Source organism: Zonotrichia albicollis, chromosome 1 (genome assembly GCF_047830755.1).
Source record: "Zonotrichia albicollis isolate bZonAlb1 chromosome 1, bZonAlb1.hap1, whole genome shotgun sequence".
Classification (NCBI taxonomy): Eukaryota; Metazoa; Chordata; class Aves; order Passeriformes; family Passerellidae; genus Zonotrichia; species Zonotrichia albicollis.
Genome location: NC_133819.1, coordinates 149,644,174 through 149,660,479, shown reverse-complemented (window position 1 = coordinate 149,660,479; position 16,306 = coordinate 149,644,174). Strand labels below are relative to the sequence as shown.

Sequence of the window (16,306 nt, the reverse complement as noted above, 5' to 3'; positions counted from 1 at the left end):
AATATGGTCAGAGTTGTAGCTGTTACACAGAGCCATGGATCTCAATGGATTCCTGACACAGTGAATGACCTGACAAATCAGGTCTGTGCTGGAGCAGGTAGCCTGGCTGAGCTTCTCAAAAAATGTCAGGAAATATGGAGAAGGAAAGCTGAATTTACTTTAAAATGTGCTTTTGCAGGAAGTAAACTGGTAACAGCATAGCAGTCCCTGTGAAAGCCTTTCTCTGCTCTGAGTCCCAGCACTGACAAATTCTGACATCTGCATTGACAAAGAAAGTTTAGCAAGAGTTAAACATGCACATGAAAGTGATTCTTTGACTGGAAATATTTGCTTTCTCCCAGAAGTTAAACAATCTAGGTAGTTTTCTTATTCCAGTGCATTTGAGATTGATGAAAAGGAAATAAATTCAATTTTGACTGTTCATAGCCCAAGAAGCAACTAATCCTTTGGCTATAAAAAGACTAATAGGTTGTCTAACTGTGATATACTTTTAGATATTTTTCAGTCCAAATATTTTATATTAATTCTCCTTCAGAAACCATCCCATGGATTTTTCATCTGTGCAAGATTTCTGGTTATTGTGGACACATGAGGGGAAGAAGGCATATATAGAATCTGAACAAAATACTTCTAATTCTTGGAGTTAAATTAGTCTGTCTGATGAGAATTCTCTCTGATGACAGCAGTGGACAGGATTTGGGATAGGTCTAATCTGTTTTGTACTGGTCACCTGGCATAAGGCACCTTGACAGTCTCCTAAAGAGTAGTCCCTACCTGCTTTCATGTTACTCCTTGATCATCACACCTAAAATTAATGGAAATATTTTTATTTTCACGAACAGCTTATTGGTTGAGTTTTCTTACAGCCCAGGCAGCATTACAGGGAGAATCTAGCAGGTCTTAGTAAGATGCTTTTCCTTAAATATATTTTCTTACCTTAAAAGTAATACTAAAATTAAAAAGTAATTGCTTGTACTGAGGTCCTCCCATCCCTGTCCCAAGGAATGACTTTCCAGATGTGCCATTTTATGGTTTTCTGGAGGAACACAAAACACCTTGACACCTGAGGAACTCAAAAGAGGCTTTCAAAATAGGGGAACTAATTAAAACCAGAACCTAATACAAATAGTCTCAGGTAATTCAGCTGGTACAAGCCTATCTGGCACACAAAGGACATCAAAGGAGTAATGAACTCCTGTTTAATCTTGTAAATCACTGGAGCAGGAAGGAGCTGAAAGAGGGCCTGTGGCACCAAGCCGAGTGTCCATTACTGAGAAAATGGAGATGACTTCAACACAAGAAAAGCCTTCAGTAATGAGCCAAAGAGTTCAGTGTCAAAACCAGCTTTCAGTGTTGCTCAATATGCCACTTGCAACTGTTTGAAAACTGAAGAGGCAGAAGGGTAAGAGAGAAGCAGGGGACAGATGCAGATAAACAGAACAATGCACCACATAAAGTGTTGTGTGGTTAACATGGGATCAGGTGTTGAAAGGTGCTGCCTCAGAGGCAGCTGCTGCGTACATGAATTTATTTCCTGTTTCTACAGCAAGCTGGGGGTTAGATTACAACAGCCTTTACACAAGGTGAGGTGGCTAGGATTGTGTATTCACTTACTTGCTTCTATTTTTAATTCTCTCTCCTATCTTTGGCATAATTTTCTTACTGGTTTATATTCATTTTATCTTTCCTGAAGTGTTAATCTTTTCTTTCTTGTAAAGATACCAAGTGCTGTATTTGTCCCCCTCCGTTTTGGCTGAAACTTTAGACTGATGTTTTTGAAAGAGTGGCCCCATGTTTGAGTTCAGTGACTGCCTGTTCACCTGCCTCACTGCCTCTGGAAGATTGCTCCTTTTTGAAATATAACTCCATTGAACACCTCAAGTAAGGTTTCTGCTCCTCATAATCCCAAATGTGGATTGGTGCTTGAGCTGAGATCAAACTCCTTTTTGTGGTCTGCATGGGACTCTTGTGGCTTGTTCCTTTCCTGGGGCTAAGGAAAAGTAGAAATTGTATTTTCCAGTGCTGTGAAGGAGAGGAAGGAGAGTAAGCAAACCAGGAACAGTAATCCCACAGCCTGAGTGGTGGCATCATGCCCCAGGGGTGAATCTGACATATAAATTTTATAAAGCTGAGACCATCTAAAATGTGCTCTAAGCCTTATTGAGTATGACCTAGAAGGTACTAGGCTTGCTAGAAGATATCTCTTTCATGCTAGAGTAAGAACTGTTCCATCTGCTTTAGCAAATCCTCATCATTAAGTTAAGCTCTTAGCTGCTCTCCCTGCTGGAATATGGGGATCTGGTAAGAAGAAAGTTGGGTCAGCATGAAGTGCTGCTTGAATCCCAGCTGGAACATCAGTGGAGAAAAAGGTTAATGGCAAGAACCTCTTTAAAGCACTCTTGAGACCCTTAATCTATAGACTCTGGAAAGTTTTATAATTCCAAAATTCCCTTGCAAGCTAACTAATTTTTTAAGTGACCTGTTCAACCCATTTAGTCATCACTGCAGTGCTTCATGCAGGGCTTGTGGGCAGCCAATAAATCTCTGGTTTGTTCCTCCAGAGGTGCTGTCCTTAATGTTTTGGGGGTAAGTCAGGGAACCGCTGCTGACTGATGATGATGAATCAAACTTCTGGGAGAGCTGAATGTGGTGTGAATTGTCCGTCCAAAAATTGACTGCTTCTTTTTCTATCTTTTCTGGAGAGGTAGAATACGGTGAAATAAATGGGGCAAGAAGAAAGAACTCTTGTCTTTTGTAAGGCTTTGTAAGTAATTTCTTCTGACAGCCAGAGACAGTTGGAAAAACATTTTTACAAACATTTGCAATAGCACAGGTCTGAGCAGTGTGAGCTGCAAGACTTGTGTACCTGCTGTGGTGCAATGCCTTTGACACTGTGCTGCATGACAGGCTTGTCTCTAAATTGGAGAGATGGGAATTGGACAGGTGGAATTGGATGGGCTGGCATTCAAACTGCTGTGGTCAATGGCTTGATGTCCAAGTGGAAACCAGTGGTGAGTGGTGTACCTTGGGGTTGGTGTTGGGGCTGACACAATTTGACATTTTTTTAGTGACATGGGCCGTGGGATTGAGGCACCCTCGGCTTTGTTTGCTAAGCACACCAAGCTGTGAGTGCAGTCATACACTGAAAGGAAGGGCTGGCATCCAGAGGGACCAGGAGATGCTGGAGAGGTGGGGCTGAACCTCATGAAGTTCAGCAAGGCCAAGTACAAGGTCCTACACGTGAATCAGAGCAATCTCAAGACCAAATCCAGAGAATGTATTGATTGCAGCCCTTGAGGAGAAGGACTTGAGGTGCTGGTGGATGAGAAGCTCAACATATCTCAGTCATGAGCACTTGCAGCCCAAAAATCCTGAAGGGTCCTGGGCTGCATCCAAAGCCCTGTGGGCAGCAGGTGAGGGAGGGCATTCTGCTCCTTGGTTGTGTCCTTGTGAGACCCCATCTGGGGTCCTGCATCCAGTTCTGGGGTACCCAACATAAGAAAGATGTAGAACTGTTGGAAAGAGTCCAGAGGAGGCCACAAAGGCGCTCAGAGGGATGGAACACCTCTGCTGTGAAGATGGGCTGAGAGATCTGAGGATGCTCAGCCAGGAGAAGGGAGGGGGCCAAGGAGACCTTGCAACCTTCAGTACTTAAAGGGGGCTGACAGGAAAGCTGGGGAGAGACATTTTAAAAATGCATGTGGCAATCAGACAGGGATAAATGGCTTCAAACAGGAAGAAAGTAGGCTTAGATTAGATGAGGTCAACAATCCTTTGAGATGGACACTTCAGTGAGATCTTAAAATGTGGTACTCAGCTCTTGACAGGGTTTCTTTTCCTGTGGAGAAAGAAATGTCAGGAGCAGCAAAAATGCTGTAGCAGATAATGGCTACGATAACAATAACAGCAACACATTCTGAATAAAGTAAATAGTCTCTCCTTTGGGATTTGGACACTTCTACTCCAGCTCTGAACTGAACCACATCTTGGCTGTCCAGAATTTGCTGCTTTCAGCATAGAGCACTGTGGAAGACAAGGATGCCAAATGTCTAGATACAGGAGAAAAAAAAAACAACCTCCTCTACACTGCCTTGACATAACTATTGCTAGACCTATTTCATTAAACCTTACTTTATGGCATGACAGCATATTTTCCCTCTTTTTTTTAGAGTATATATTAGCACAGAAATTAATTAAGATAACAAAAATGAGAACTCCTTAGAGTGGCAATAACCTTGCAGACCACACCGGAGGTGTTGAACACTGAGAGCATGCAGGCTCTTCTCTGTGGGCACTAGAAATCTGTGAAAACTTTCAAGAGGGCAGAGATGTCAGACAAGTTCATGTATTTGCTGAAAGCCTCCCAGGTGTTACTGTTTTTCATAGGAATTCACACACTGAATAAAGCTCAGTGCCATTGACCATCCTCCAGTAAAAGCAGCATGAGCTATTTTGTCACAGGCTGTACAGATTGCTGTTTTCAGAAGTGTTAGTGAGGCAGCAGGTGATGACAACTCCTCTGATCATGGCCATTGGTGACACTTCATCAATGCATTGGCAAGGTTTATAATTCAGCTGGGAGTTTAAGCAAGAGCAGAGGATGGAGCATTTCCTGCAAAAGCTGCTTTGTTTGACATTAGTGCTCGTGGCTGGCAATCCACTGGAGTAAATACATTCCAGACACCTCACTCAAGGCTGTGATGTCCAGAGCCTTTCCTGATCCCTTTCTCACTTTTCACATTCCTCTCCAGGCTGTTGTCTCACCAAAAAACTTTCACAATTAGAAGTAGCCCAGTTGTTCCCCTGCAAGTGTTATCTTGCGATCCTTGGGGACACAAAGCAAGAGATGTTTTTCAGAAAGCTGCTTTGGGCAAAACAAGAAGTCAATGACTCTGTCCTGCTTTGAGAAGCCTTTCCAAATGTGCTCACTGCTGTGTTTTCTGGCTAATAAAACTGACATTTTTTCCTCTCTTTTTCTGTTTTTTTGTGGGTTATTTGCCCTGAAGACAGGAAAATCAGAAAAATCTCAACATTCACATCAGCTTCACCATGCTGCCCATATCAGATCTGTAATGGAGCCAGGCAGAAATACAGCCCATTCTCAGGGCAACCAACCATCGTCCCTTCAAATAAAAATATTGAAACAACGTTGTAGGATCACAGAATGAGTACAGAGCTGTTGGATCACCCTTTGACTTTGAGGTGTTGGGTGCACTGTGGACATTTCTCCTTTAAAAGAGAACCTGGCTGCATGTTGCAGTTAGATAAGGTATAAATTGTCCAGTGCCAAGTTTTGCCATCTTCTCCCTGCAACAGAAAGATCTGGGTGTGTTTTCTGCTTCTGGAAAACAGGCTGCTTCCTGTAAGGGGGTTATAACTCTCAGGCACTGAGACATTCGGCTGATTTGATCAGCAGAGCAGTGCATAAGAAATTACTTTTCAAGCCAAGTATGGTGTTGCAAATCTGAGCTTCTCTTTCAGCTCACTATTTTAATTTTAATATGGACTAGGGTTTGCTGGCTTTCAGGAGATGTAATCATGTTAGAGGGTTTCAGTGGCCACATATTGTTTTAGAAGCTCTAATGAAGTAAGAGGCTTAAGATCAAAGAGCATTTATTAAATGCCATGTTTATGGCATTACTGATTAAGCAATTTATGAGCCATTTGGGAAACTACACCTGCCCTGCTAAACAAAAAGCCAGCTTTTAAATCAAAGCAGCTGAGAACAGGAAAATCCTATCCTTTCACCCTGTGCTTGGGCATGGTGCAAGAGGTAACAGCATCTTTGCACTTGCTAATTTAGGCAGCTCTGTTCTTTCCCATTCACTTGCAGAGAGAACTGGGAAGTTACATGTGGCATTTCATTTTCCATATGCTACTGACAATGTGGTGCCTCCTTGGTGGTGGGAAAACCAAAGAACAGACTATTTCTGCTGTAACTCCAGCACAGAAATGCTGTGTGACACATTTAACTCTTTGGGGAAAGATCTCACTGAGCAGTTTTTACTGCACTGTTAGTGAACAAACAATGCAAGGTGAAATGTCCTGGTCAGGTGTTGCAGAAGTGATCACAGCATTGCTTATTTTTAAAATTAATATTGTAATTCAAAACTAAAAAAATAAAAATTAAAACTTTCATGTTGTCTCCCTCATAATCCCAGTTCCTTTCCTAAAGTCAAGGGAATATAATCCATGCAAAGGGCTTCCAGGCACACAAACTAAACAAAATGACAATAATAATAGGAGTAATATTAGTACTAACAGTAGTAATACTACTAGTAGCTGTAATAGTGATGATAATAATACATTTGCTTGTCCTTCAGCTGAAACAATCTTAGACGTTCCCTTAATTCACAAAGTAATTTGAAGGTTTGCCAAGGTGTGTGTGTGTGTTTCTTTGTGTGTTCCACTTGGGTAATCTGCCTTGAGTACTTTCTCAGCTCAAATAAAAATATTTTAGGTTTGCTTCTTCCTTTGCTCTTCAGAAGTGATTTTGAAAATCATAGCTGGTTAATCAAGCTGAATTTAAAAATCTGCAACTTTTATGCAATTCTGATGGCAAATAAAGCAATGTGAATGTAAGTAATGTGGGATTTGTTAAAGTTTTTGTCCTCTTTACCTCTGCTTTACTCCCTGCACAAAGTGGATAGCATTCCCTGTAAGCAGAATACATGTGAGACAACTTTATTAAAAATTCCTGTCTGGGCTCCCTTTTTGCTGAAAAATGGAGGCACTTCAGTTGGGGGTTCACCCTGTCTTCAAGATGAGTTATCTTAATGACTCCTAAATTTCTCTGCTGACTCACAAGGAAACTGAGGAAGCCTGCATCCATCATATGTCTCCTTTTCAGACAGCTAAAATTAGGTGAGATACATCTCATTCTTGGCAGAGTTCTTAATTTTTTAGTGTATGGCCTGATGACAAATTTTCTGTAATTCTACTGAAATCTTTCAGCAACCAAAGTGTCTCTTAACTTTAAGGTTGTAAATAGAGTATCCAAGAGTGGAGGTTATCTCACCAGCTGGCCAATATTTATATTTGGCACAGAATAAATTAATAGTGGGATTAAAGTAAAAAACCCTTTGCTTCTGAGTGTGGCCTCTGACACACCTATGGACTTAACTTTCCCCTGGATCTGCATTTAATTTTTCAAAGAGCTATCCTCGTTCATCAATTAATTAAAAACAGAGAAAGCAATTTTTAATTTGTAAATCCATAGTCTATATAAAAGAAAAAAAAATCCTATTATGATTTACTTTTGTGCTTTATCCAATCCTAAATGTAAATGGGATTATATTGTAAGAGCATGACTTATTTTCATTACACCAAATTATGTATCAAAAAAATAGTTTTGATAGCTGTATTTATGTTTAATGGTGTTGTTTAGGCTTTTAAAAGTGCATTTTGATAGGAAATTCAGGGAAAAAAAAAAGAGGGTGAGTGAATCTGATGCTTATTTCCACTGGAAAAGCATACCAGTGTGCACAGCTTCAGAACTGCTCATGATGTGAACATTTATTTGAGTTGTCAGAGATAACAAGAGCAGCTTTGGGTCTGAGCAAATGATGGGAACACTTGGCAGGAGCTTCTTGTCACTGTATATTGCACTTGGGCATTTTTGGCAAGGGAGCTTTACAAGACTTGTGAAATGAGCAGGATTTCACAGCCTGGGGCCTCTGGTGAGTGGACATTAGGATGTCACCTGGGCAGCATTTCAGCCTCCTCCATCCAAAGCTCCTCTCCTGTGAGTGGTTGACAATTCCCTTGCCCAGTCAGAGTGGTCTCTCCCTGCCAGCAGCTCTCAATTACTTCCCTCAGCTCCTGTGGCACTGTGGATGAGGGATATGGGATATGCACTGAGTGGGGGAATGAGTGCATGGACAAGTCATGGTGCTGTTTGTGACAGCCAGGAGGGAGCTGTCATGCTCTAGTGGGGTCTGTTTTCCCTGATTTACAGCTGCAATCGTGGCTGATTGCAGTGTGTCAGAGCGGTGTATCACTGGAGTTGCTGCAGAGGTGATTATGAGCTGCAGCCACGAGGCCCTGGAGCACTTTAACTGCTTTGTTTGCCCTCCCAAATGCCCAGTAATAGCTGAAAATAGAGTGGACAAATAGGAAAAGCTCTTGACAGCCAGGAAAGTTACTGTAATACTAAAGGGCTCAACTTGGCACCAGACAGCCATTTCAGTCTTTGCAAACAATTAAGATTATATGTCCTCAGAAGAAGCAATTTCTTCAGAAAAAAGGTCCAGAAAATGATGGAAGCTTTACATTTTATTTGCTTTTTGCTAGTTTGATTTGCCTTGGTATTGGACCACACCGGTTTTTGTACCTATTTATTCATATAAATGTGAATAATAAGAATAGTAAGGTATTCTTAGGAAGAATATCATTAGGAAGAATAATATCATTAGTTTGGTGCCTTTTCCTGTTGAAGCTGTTTCCAAGCTCTGCAGTGCCTTTCAGCCTGAAAGGTTGAGAAGGACAACTAAGAAACCCAATAACCTTCAGGCTTAATTTCATCACATAAAAATGTTTATCTATCCTAAAAAAGCTTCAAGAGCTCGCTAACTGAACAAAGTTGAAAGAACTGGCATAGTTTAAAAGTAATTTATCCAAATAAGCTACACTTATGTCACCAGGTTTGTGTGCTGGAATTACAAAACCAAGAGTTAATGTGTGTAATTGTGCATGTGTGAGGGGGAGATAATGTTGGAATCGTCTGAATAAAATTAAAACACTTATTCTCTGCTCAGTTGCTCACAACCTGCCTTTTACAGCACCTTTGCCTCTAACTCCACAGTGTGTTTGGTTCTGGGAGTGGATGATTGGATTTGCACCCTGTGGAGCCAGTTTGGAGCTAAAATCAGGATGTCTGCATCTACACAGTTCTGCATCTCCAGGAACTGGAACCATTTGTGGCACTATTGTACCCCCACTCTCACAGGGTTTAGCACCTGGGACTTCATGTCACAAAATCGTGTTCCTTATGGCTGGGCCATGTTGATGCTGGAGCTGCTTGAACTCACTTTTGGGTTAAGCTTTAAGCTTAAGATTGAACTAAATCATTAGTTTAAGATTGAGCCAAAAATGTCTTGTTAGAACAAAGTCAGAAGCTTTAGGCAACTGTCTTCCACCAAGATTAATAGCTCATGATAATGATAACTTGATTGGACTAAGTTGTATTAAAATTATATGAAAAATGTGTGTGGTTAAGTTTCTTGGACAAGGAGTTTTCAGTAAAGGTCTGGACCATTGGAGTACATACACAGTGGAGGTCCATAAAAAAGATGAGAGAGCTGGAACATCTCTGCTGTGAAGAAATTTGGAGAAAGTTGGGGATGTTCAGCCTGGAGAAGCGAAGGCTCCAGGGGGACTTTCTCATGGCCTTTCAATATATGAAAGGGTCTTGCAAGAAAGAAAGAGACCTTTTATCAAGGTCCATAGTGATGGAACAAGAGGCAACAGTTTAAACTAAAAGAGGGTAGATTTAGCTTGGATAGGGACCATTACATTTTTACAGTGAGGGTGGGGAGACACTAGGCCAGGTTGCCCAGAGAAGCTGTGGATGCCCCATTGCTGGAAGTTTTCAAAACCAGGCTGGATGGAACCTTAAGAAACCTGATCTAGGGGAAGGATCAGGTTGATCAACTGCCTGTTGGTGATCTCTGAGCTGGCCAGCAGTGGAGCAGCCAGGGATGGGTCAGAACAACACGCTGGGGATCCATGGGGTGTGTGGGGAAATGCTCCGGTCTTGGTGGTGCAGCCGAGTGGTGCAGCAACAGAGGAGAGACAGGTGCCACTGAAGTGCCAAAAATGAAGATATGTATTAAATAAATAAATAAAAGGGGCACAAACGAGAGTGCAAAACAAAACATAAGATTTCAGAATGTTCTGAAACATTCTGTTTCAGACGACCCCGAAGTAGGGTCGACACAGATATACAGAGTCTCTCATAGAAGGTTCTGGAAGCTTTCTGGCCAATCACAGGCGGTTGATCTGCATGGCCACTCCCTGTCAGTCCCAGAATCCTTTGCTTTTCATGTTGTTATCCATTGTGATTTCTCACAAGACTTGGTGTTGGTACTGGGACATCGAACACTATCTGTCTGCTGTGTGGTCAGGTCTCCGCCCATCCCCTCCAGGAAAAACTCCCACATCTGCCCATGGCAGAGGGGTTGGAACAAGATGATCTCTGAGGGTCCCTTTCCCACCCAAAACATTCTGTGTTTTCTCTTATTCTGTGAATAAATGCTTCAGTCTGCACCTCTGCATTTTTCTGCATGGGAGTTAATGAATTATGCAGCATCTTCAGGATGTTGTGGCAGTGCAAAAATTAGCTACTGATTTCTGGAAATCTCTGTTCAAGCTTGTGACAGCTTGAATTTAAGCTTGGTTTTGAGTTTTTGGGCTGACAGGACTAGATCATATCAGAATTCTGTTTGGCTTTTTCCAACAAGAACAAGGCTCATTTCTGAAGTGCTGTTTGTAGGCTAAGAGATCCATGTAAGTACAACTGGAGGCCCACTACCTGATTAATGTCTTTTATTTATATTTCTGTAACACATAGGATTGATTAATGTCTTTTATTTATATTTCTCCAACACATAGGATTTGACCTGATGGATTCGTTCAGTGTGAAGCAGATTTTTGGAATGAAAGAAGATGGGGTTCAGAGTGCTTATGTACGGCTTGGAAGCTTTCCTGTTGTTCAGAAAACTGAGTGAGTACTTTGGGTTTTCACTTTATTTCCATCTGAACTTCTGCCTTACATTATTTGGTTCCTCTAGGTTAACTTTGTAGTAGTTATCTGGTACCTACAGGTATATTTCTGCTTTGAGCAGCTGTTTGAGTTCAGCTGGCACAGAATATGCACAACGTGGTCAGGAGTCTCAGCAGTCACTGCAGACTCCATCCTGGCAGAATATGAGTTGTGCTTGGTGTAGCTCAATGATTTGAGGAGCAGTATCAAGACATTTACAGAAGAACTTAGGGCTACCTAAATAGCTTCTAAAGGGAATATTGAATATCTCACTCCCATTGAGACAGAAATGTGCTAAACACAAGAGACCACTTGCTGGTAGATGCTGTGACCAGGCAGCAAATGTGGATTCTGGCCTTGTAGAAGAATGAGCAGTTTTTAATCCTGTGTCAATGTGGAGTCAGTCCTCAGCGTCTTTTAGTTGCGTCACAGTTTATCACAAATGTTTCTTTGAGTTGTCACTTGAGCTCTGCTAGCATTAGCCTTGAAAAGAGTGAGTGCATAATTTCAGTGTGTAACTATGAGCCATGGATTGAATTGTCGTCATTAACATTTTTGCAGTAAATTTCTCAGTGCTGGTTTGAACTTCAGCTTAAAAAAATCAATAATACTTCTTTTCTTTCTTATGGACAAGGCCTGTTATTTTTTTATTCTGTTTTTAGCTATTTTTCTCAGCTCACTGCATTTTTGAGATTGTCCTATGAATTACATTTCCTTGATTTTGCAATGTATTTTTTTCATCCTGGAACCAACAGGACTGACGTGCTCTTTTTCCCTCCCCCTCTTTCTCCATGTTAATACAATTTAAAAAAATATATATACTGAGAGGAAAACTGTTTTCTATAGAATCCATAAATGACAGCAAGTCTAAGGGCAAACAGAGTCATGATCAGTGATCTGATTCAACACAGCCAGCTAAAGATGTCTTAGGCTTGGTACATATATACCTGGTCTGAGTGTGGATGGAAATAAACTATAAACTTATTTCACTTGGATGGTAAGAAACCTATTTCATTTGTCTCACTGTAATCTCTGGGTTCTGGGTGATACTATGAAAAATTGAGGAATTCTTGGAATAAACAGGAACTGTCAAGTATGAGCTGATAATCTTCATATCACACATCTCAGTCTCCACTGCTGCTGTGTCCAGCCTTATTTTCAATAATTCAGTCAGTAGAAATGGAGTGAATGACAGTTTGAAGACCTGAGAAGCAAGTCTGATGGTGAGAAATCCAAGAACTGCAGTGTAGACAGGTAGAGTTAAGAAGCGGCCAACAACTGAAGGGATCATTCTCTGTAGGAACGTCTGGAAAATCAAATTTTGGTAAAGGGTCATGGTAGGCTGAAAGGCAGTGGCTACTTGGCATCAAAAACCAGCAGGGAAGAAGGGCATGCTTTTAAGGATGAATTTAATTAACCATTGGAGAAAGCACAGATTACAGAGATTTGTCCATTTGAATTCCTTTTTCAAAGTAAGGATTGAAGAACTTTTTTGTTGTTGCTGTTTCTGTTGTTTTCTCAGAAAGACTGAGGGAGTGAAGCCAGACAAACCAGCTATGACGGCTTTCCATCTGCTCACATTGCACCCATTTATTTGTTTTTGCTGGTGCCCTTAAAATAAGCAGAATATTTTATCACCCAGGACAATTAGAAGTAAAACATCCCTAATTTGTAGATTGAAGTGAATAAAATTCCTGTTGAATTATTCTGAAACATGGAATTCAAGGAGGATTTTCACATTTTCAGCCTTATGTATTGTAACTTTCACACTCCTGTGGTTTGGGAATGAACCCAAATGGTTATAACACCATGGAAGGTGTTTGCATATTTGGTTCATTTCAGCATTTGTATGCCAGGACTCTGAGATGCTGCATATGGGGTCATTGCTCACAGAAAATGAAATCTTGTAAAGCTGCTCAAAACCGATAACTGGAATAATAAACCAAACAAAAACATCTGTCGTGGCTCACAGATAACCTCCAGCAATGTTTAGCAACAGATAGCAACAACTCATAATTAGATACAAAATCATCGACTGAGTAATATATGTAATTCACTTTATTATCTGCTTAAAGGATTTGTATTCTTTTATACAAGCAATAGTACTTTTACCAAGTGCCAGATTAGCTGTCTGGGAAATGTGCCTACTCATCTTCTGATCTGTAACCTACAACTATGAACTTTCTTCCTCCTTGTGGTGAGGCATCATCTGTGAGCAAGCAAACCCAGCAGTCAGAGCTTGGCTTCAGTCAAGGACCTGATCACTGAGGGCCTCACATGGCTCTGCAGTTGTCTGAGGACTGGCCCCAGAATCTGGCTGGTGGTTTTTCCCACTCTTCATGTAACTGGGGCTGTCCTACTGCTTGTTCATAGTTTCTCAGTGGATCTTCTGGCCAAAACTATGCTGCAGAATTCTGGTTTTGGATGCTCAGACTTGTTTCTCAATACTGGTGTCTTGGCTAATGCCAAGATTTTGGCTCACCCTTTTGTTCTGTATCTCCTAGTTGTGGCTCCAGGGCCTTCCTGCTGGCCATGTCCATCCTCAGGTTTCTCTTGCCTGGTCTGGTTCTGCCTGACTTGGCCATGATCTTGGCTACCAACTCAGAGAATTACCTGATGCTTGGCCAAGCTTCTGGTCATGATCTATTTGCTCTTTATATTGGCACAGTGTTGTACCAATACAGAGTCTTGGGTTGTTTAGGGCATGATACCTTGGTGTGTTTTTCTGTGTCTCCTGATGTCAGCTTTGACTTCAGTCAGCTGCCTTAAGTTTCTCCATGAGTTCCTGCCCTGGTGTCATCATTTGTCCCCTACCAAGAGAAGAAGTTGTACAAAAAGCCACCAAAAACTCCCACACTGAACATGGAACTGGTTGAAAGCTTCCTTTTTTCTTACTTTTCCTAAAGAAATATTGCATATTAAGAAGAGCAGAGACAAAAAAACCTTGTTCAGCTTAGAGAAGGGAAGACTCAGTGAGGGAGGATCTTACCCATGTGTATAAATATCTGATGGGGAGGAAGCAAAGGAGACACAGCCAGAATCTTAGTCATATTCATTGACAGGACAAGAAGGAATGGGAATAATGTCAATCAATGAAATCTAAGCACAAGGAAAACCTTCTTTAGATGAGATGATCTCAAGAGGTCCCTCAGTGTCTCCTGTTTCTAACAAAGTGAAGGAGATAAAGTATGGTGGAGGTGGAACTACTGAAGCCTTTTTTGGTCTTTTAGTGAGTAAAGGAGTGTAGGGAGAGCTGAGAAACACAGAAAATACTGCAGGAAGCACAGGAGAACAAGTTGCTCACATGGTTTCTTATGGAAAAAAGATGTTTTGGGAAAATTAAATGACAGCAAGTGAGATTTAGGACAGATTCCTCTTTTTTTTACAGCATGTAGGACAGAGAAAGACAGGAAGAAATTACCTAGAGACGATGTATCTATTCCATCACTAAGGTTTCCAAGTAGAAGTAAAAAAGATGTCTGCCAAAGATGTATGAGAGACATCCTTCTACAGCTTTTCCTTTTCCTTTTCCTTTTCCTTTTCCTTTTCCTTTTCCTTTTCCTTTTCCTTTTCCTTTTCCTTTTCCTTTTCCTTTTCCTTTTCCTTTTCCTTTTCCTTTTCCTTTTCCTTTTCCTTTTCCTTGTGTTTTTTTTTTTTCCTCCTGTCATTCTAAGAGCCTCTGGTGATATGAAGCATGTTTAAATTAACTGGCTTCCTCCAACTTGGTTTTGCAGATCTTATGGGTTACATTTCATATTTACGGGCTTAGCTGTCGTAAAATTGGTCAAATTGCTCAATTACACTCTTCCTCACCAAGTGTAAAAACCCTATTAAATATTGTTGGATTCAGTGTTTGAAATGAGAACTGATAATATAATTTTTTCCATAGTGTTATTATAGATGTAGGACCTCATGCTTATTGTCAGAGATGAAAGCTCTTATTGCAAATTAAAACACGTGAGAAGGTTGCTGTATATTGAAAACCAGCAATGGTTAAAAGAATTTTCTGCCTTCTTACTAATATTTTTTTTCTTGTAAAAGTTGTGATTTGCCTGACCTTGTAGTTGAGTTAATTGACTCTTGGACTAACCTGCAGCACTGGGGGATTCTTTTGTCTTGGAGTTTTATAAGGGCCTTTTCTGCAATCTATCCTGTTGTCAGAATTATAGACCAAGGAGCTGGCAGAATGCTCCCTGTAGGTACCAGGCATCCAGCAGAGTTCCACAATATTGATCATCAGTTCAATTCAGCCTTGTGTGAAAGAAGAACATAAAACATTTCTGGGGACTGCAGCTCCTGCTCTTGGATCCCCAAGTAAAGCTGAACTTGTAGATGCAGATAATTTTCAAGTGAGGAAATAAGTTAAAACTGCTAAACAAAGTTTTTGTTATTTATGTAGCAATGCAGCTCTGTAAAAGATACAGGGACCAATGACTTCAGAAACAGCTTTTATCACATTTTCAAAGCAATGAGAGTGTCTTCAGATTTGCTTTTGGCATGAAACCTTTCTCTGTCGGGAACTTGCAGCTGATTCCTCGGCATCTTTGAAAATCAGTTGAGGATGGCAGGTAATGGGTCATTATGGCTTTCTGTCAGTTTAAATCTACCTGATGAGCTGTTTGTCAGCCTTGTGTGATGAGGTGTGGCCAGACTCACTGGGATGTTTAGGTACCTAACTCCCAGTTATTTCTCTGGGTATTAAACATCTGAAAACCCTTTTTGAAATTAAGCTTGCATAATGATATTCATGTTCCCAGCACAGAGCTGTCCAGAACCATAAAATTGTTAAGTCTGAAAAAGCCCTATAAGATCACTGAGTCTAACTGTTATGCTACACTTCCATGTTCACCACTAAACCATGTCCCCAAATGCCATATTCACCCTTTTCTATGAATATTTCCATGGATGGCAAATCCACCACTTCCCTGTTCCAGTGCTTGACCACCTTTACAGTAGAAGATTTTTTTCCTAATATCTAGTTTAAGGCAACCCTCCTTCTAGATCCTGCTTCTGTTCACTTCCACGTGCTCCTGCTGGCCCTTCTTGTAGATTTGCTAACTTCCAGGCAAATGGGACTTCCCTGGTTAAAAAACTAGTTCCAGGAAGTGAGAGAGCCTTGTCTGCTCTCCCAAAGGAAAGATTTCCTAAGGGAGCTAGTGGGAGCCTGGTTCAGTTTCCTTTTGCGTTGAAAGAATTCAGAAAGTCTCTGTCTCCCTAGAGGGAAAACCAACTTATACTGGTGCATATCCTGCAGGGGCACTTTATACAGCAAAAGCCACAATAGTGGATGAAACCAGAGTGTTCTGAATTTATAACTTGGCTGAAAAGATGGGAGATTCAAAGCACAGAATAAAATATGATCAGGTATTTTGGCATTAGGAAAGACTGGATCTCAACATTTGCTGCAACTGCAAAACAGTGTTCTGGAAATTTAGAGGACTTTTTGCTTTTAATACAATTAAAGGCTTCTAGTTTTATGTGCCTTGGACTGTGCCAGTTTTTGCATAGTGATGGATTATGTTAACTATTCATTAGGACCATGTT

At 40.9% G+C, this 16,306-nt stretch overlaps 1 protein-coding gene across 1 annotated transcript in view; it reads left to right on the top strand.

Moving 5' to 3' along the window:
* COL22A1 (collagen type XXII alpha 1 chain) overlaps positions 1-16,306 on the top strand; it is a 228,500-nt gene that overhangs the window by 72,963 nt on the left and 139,231 nt on the right. Inside the window, exon 5 of the mRNA XM_026790395.2 lies at positions 10,612-10,723. Within this exon, the coding sequence (XP_026646196.2) occupies positions 10,612-10,723 (112 nt within the window). The remainder of the gene's footprint in view (positions 1-10,611; positions 10,724-16,306) is intronic.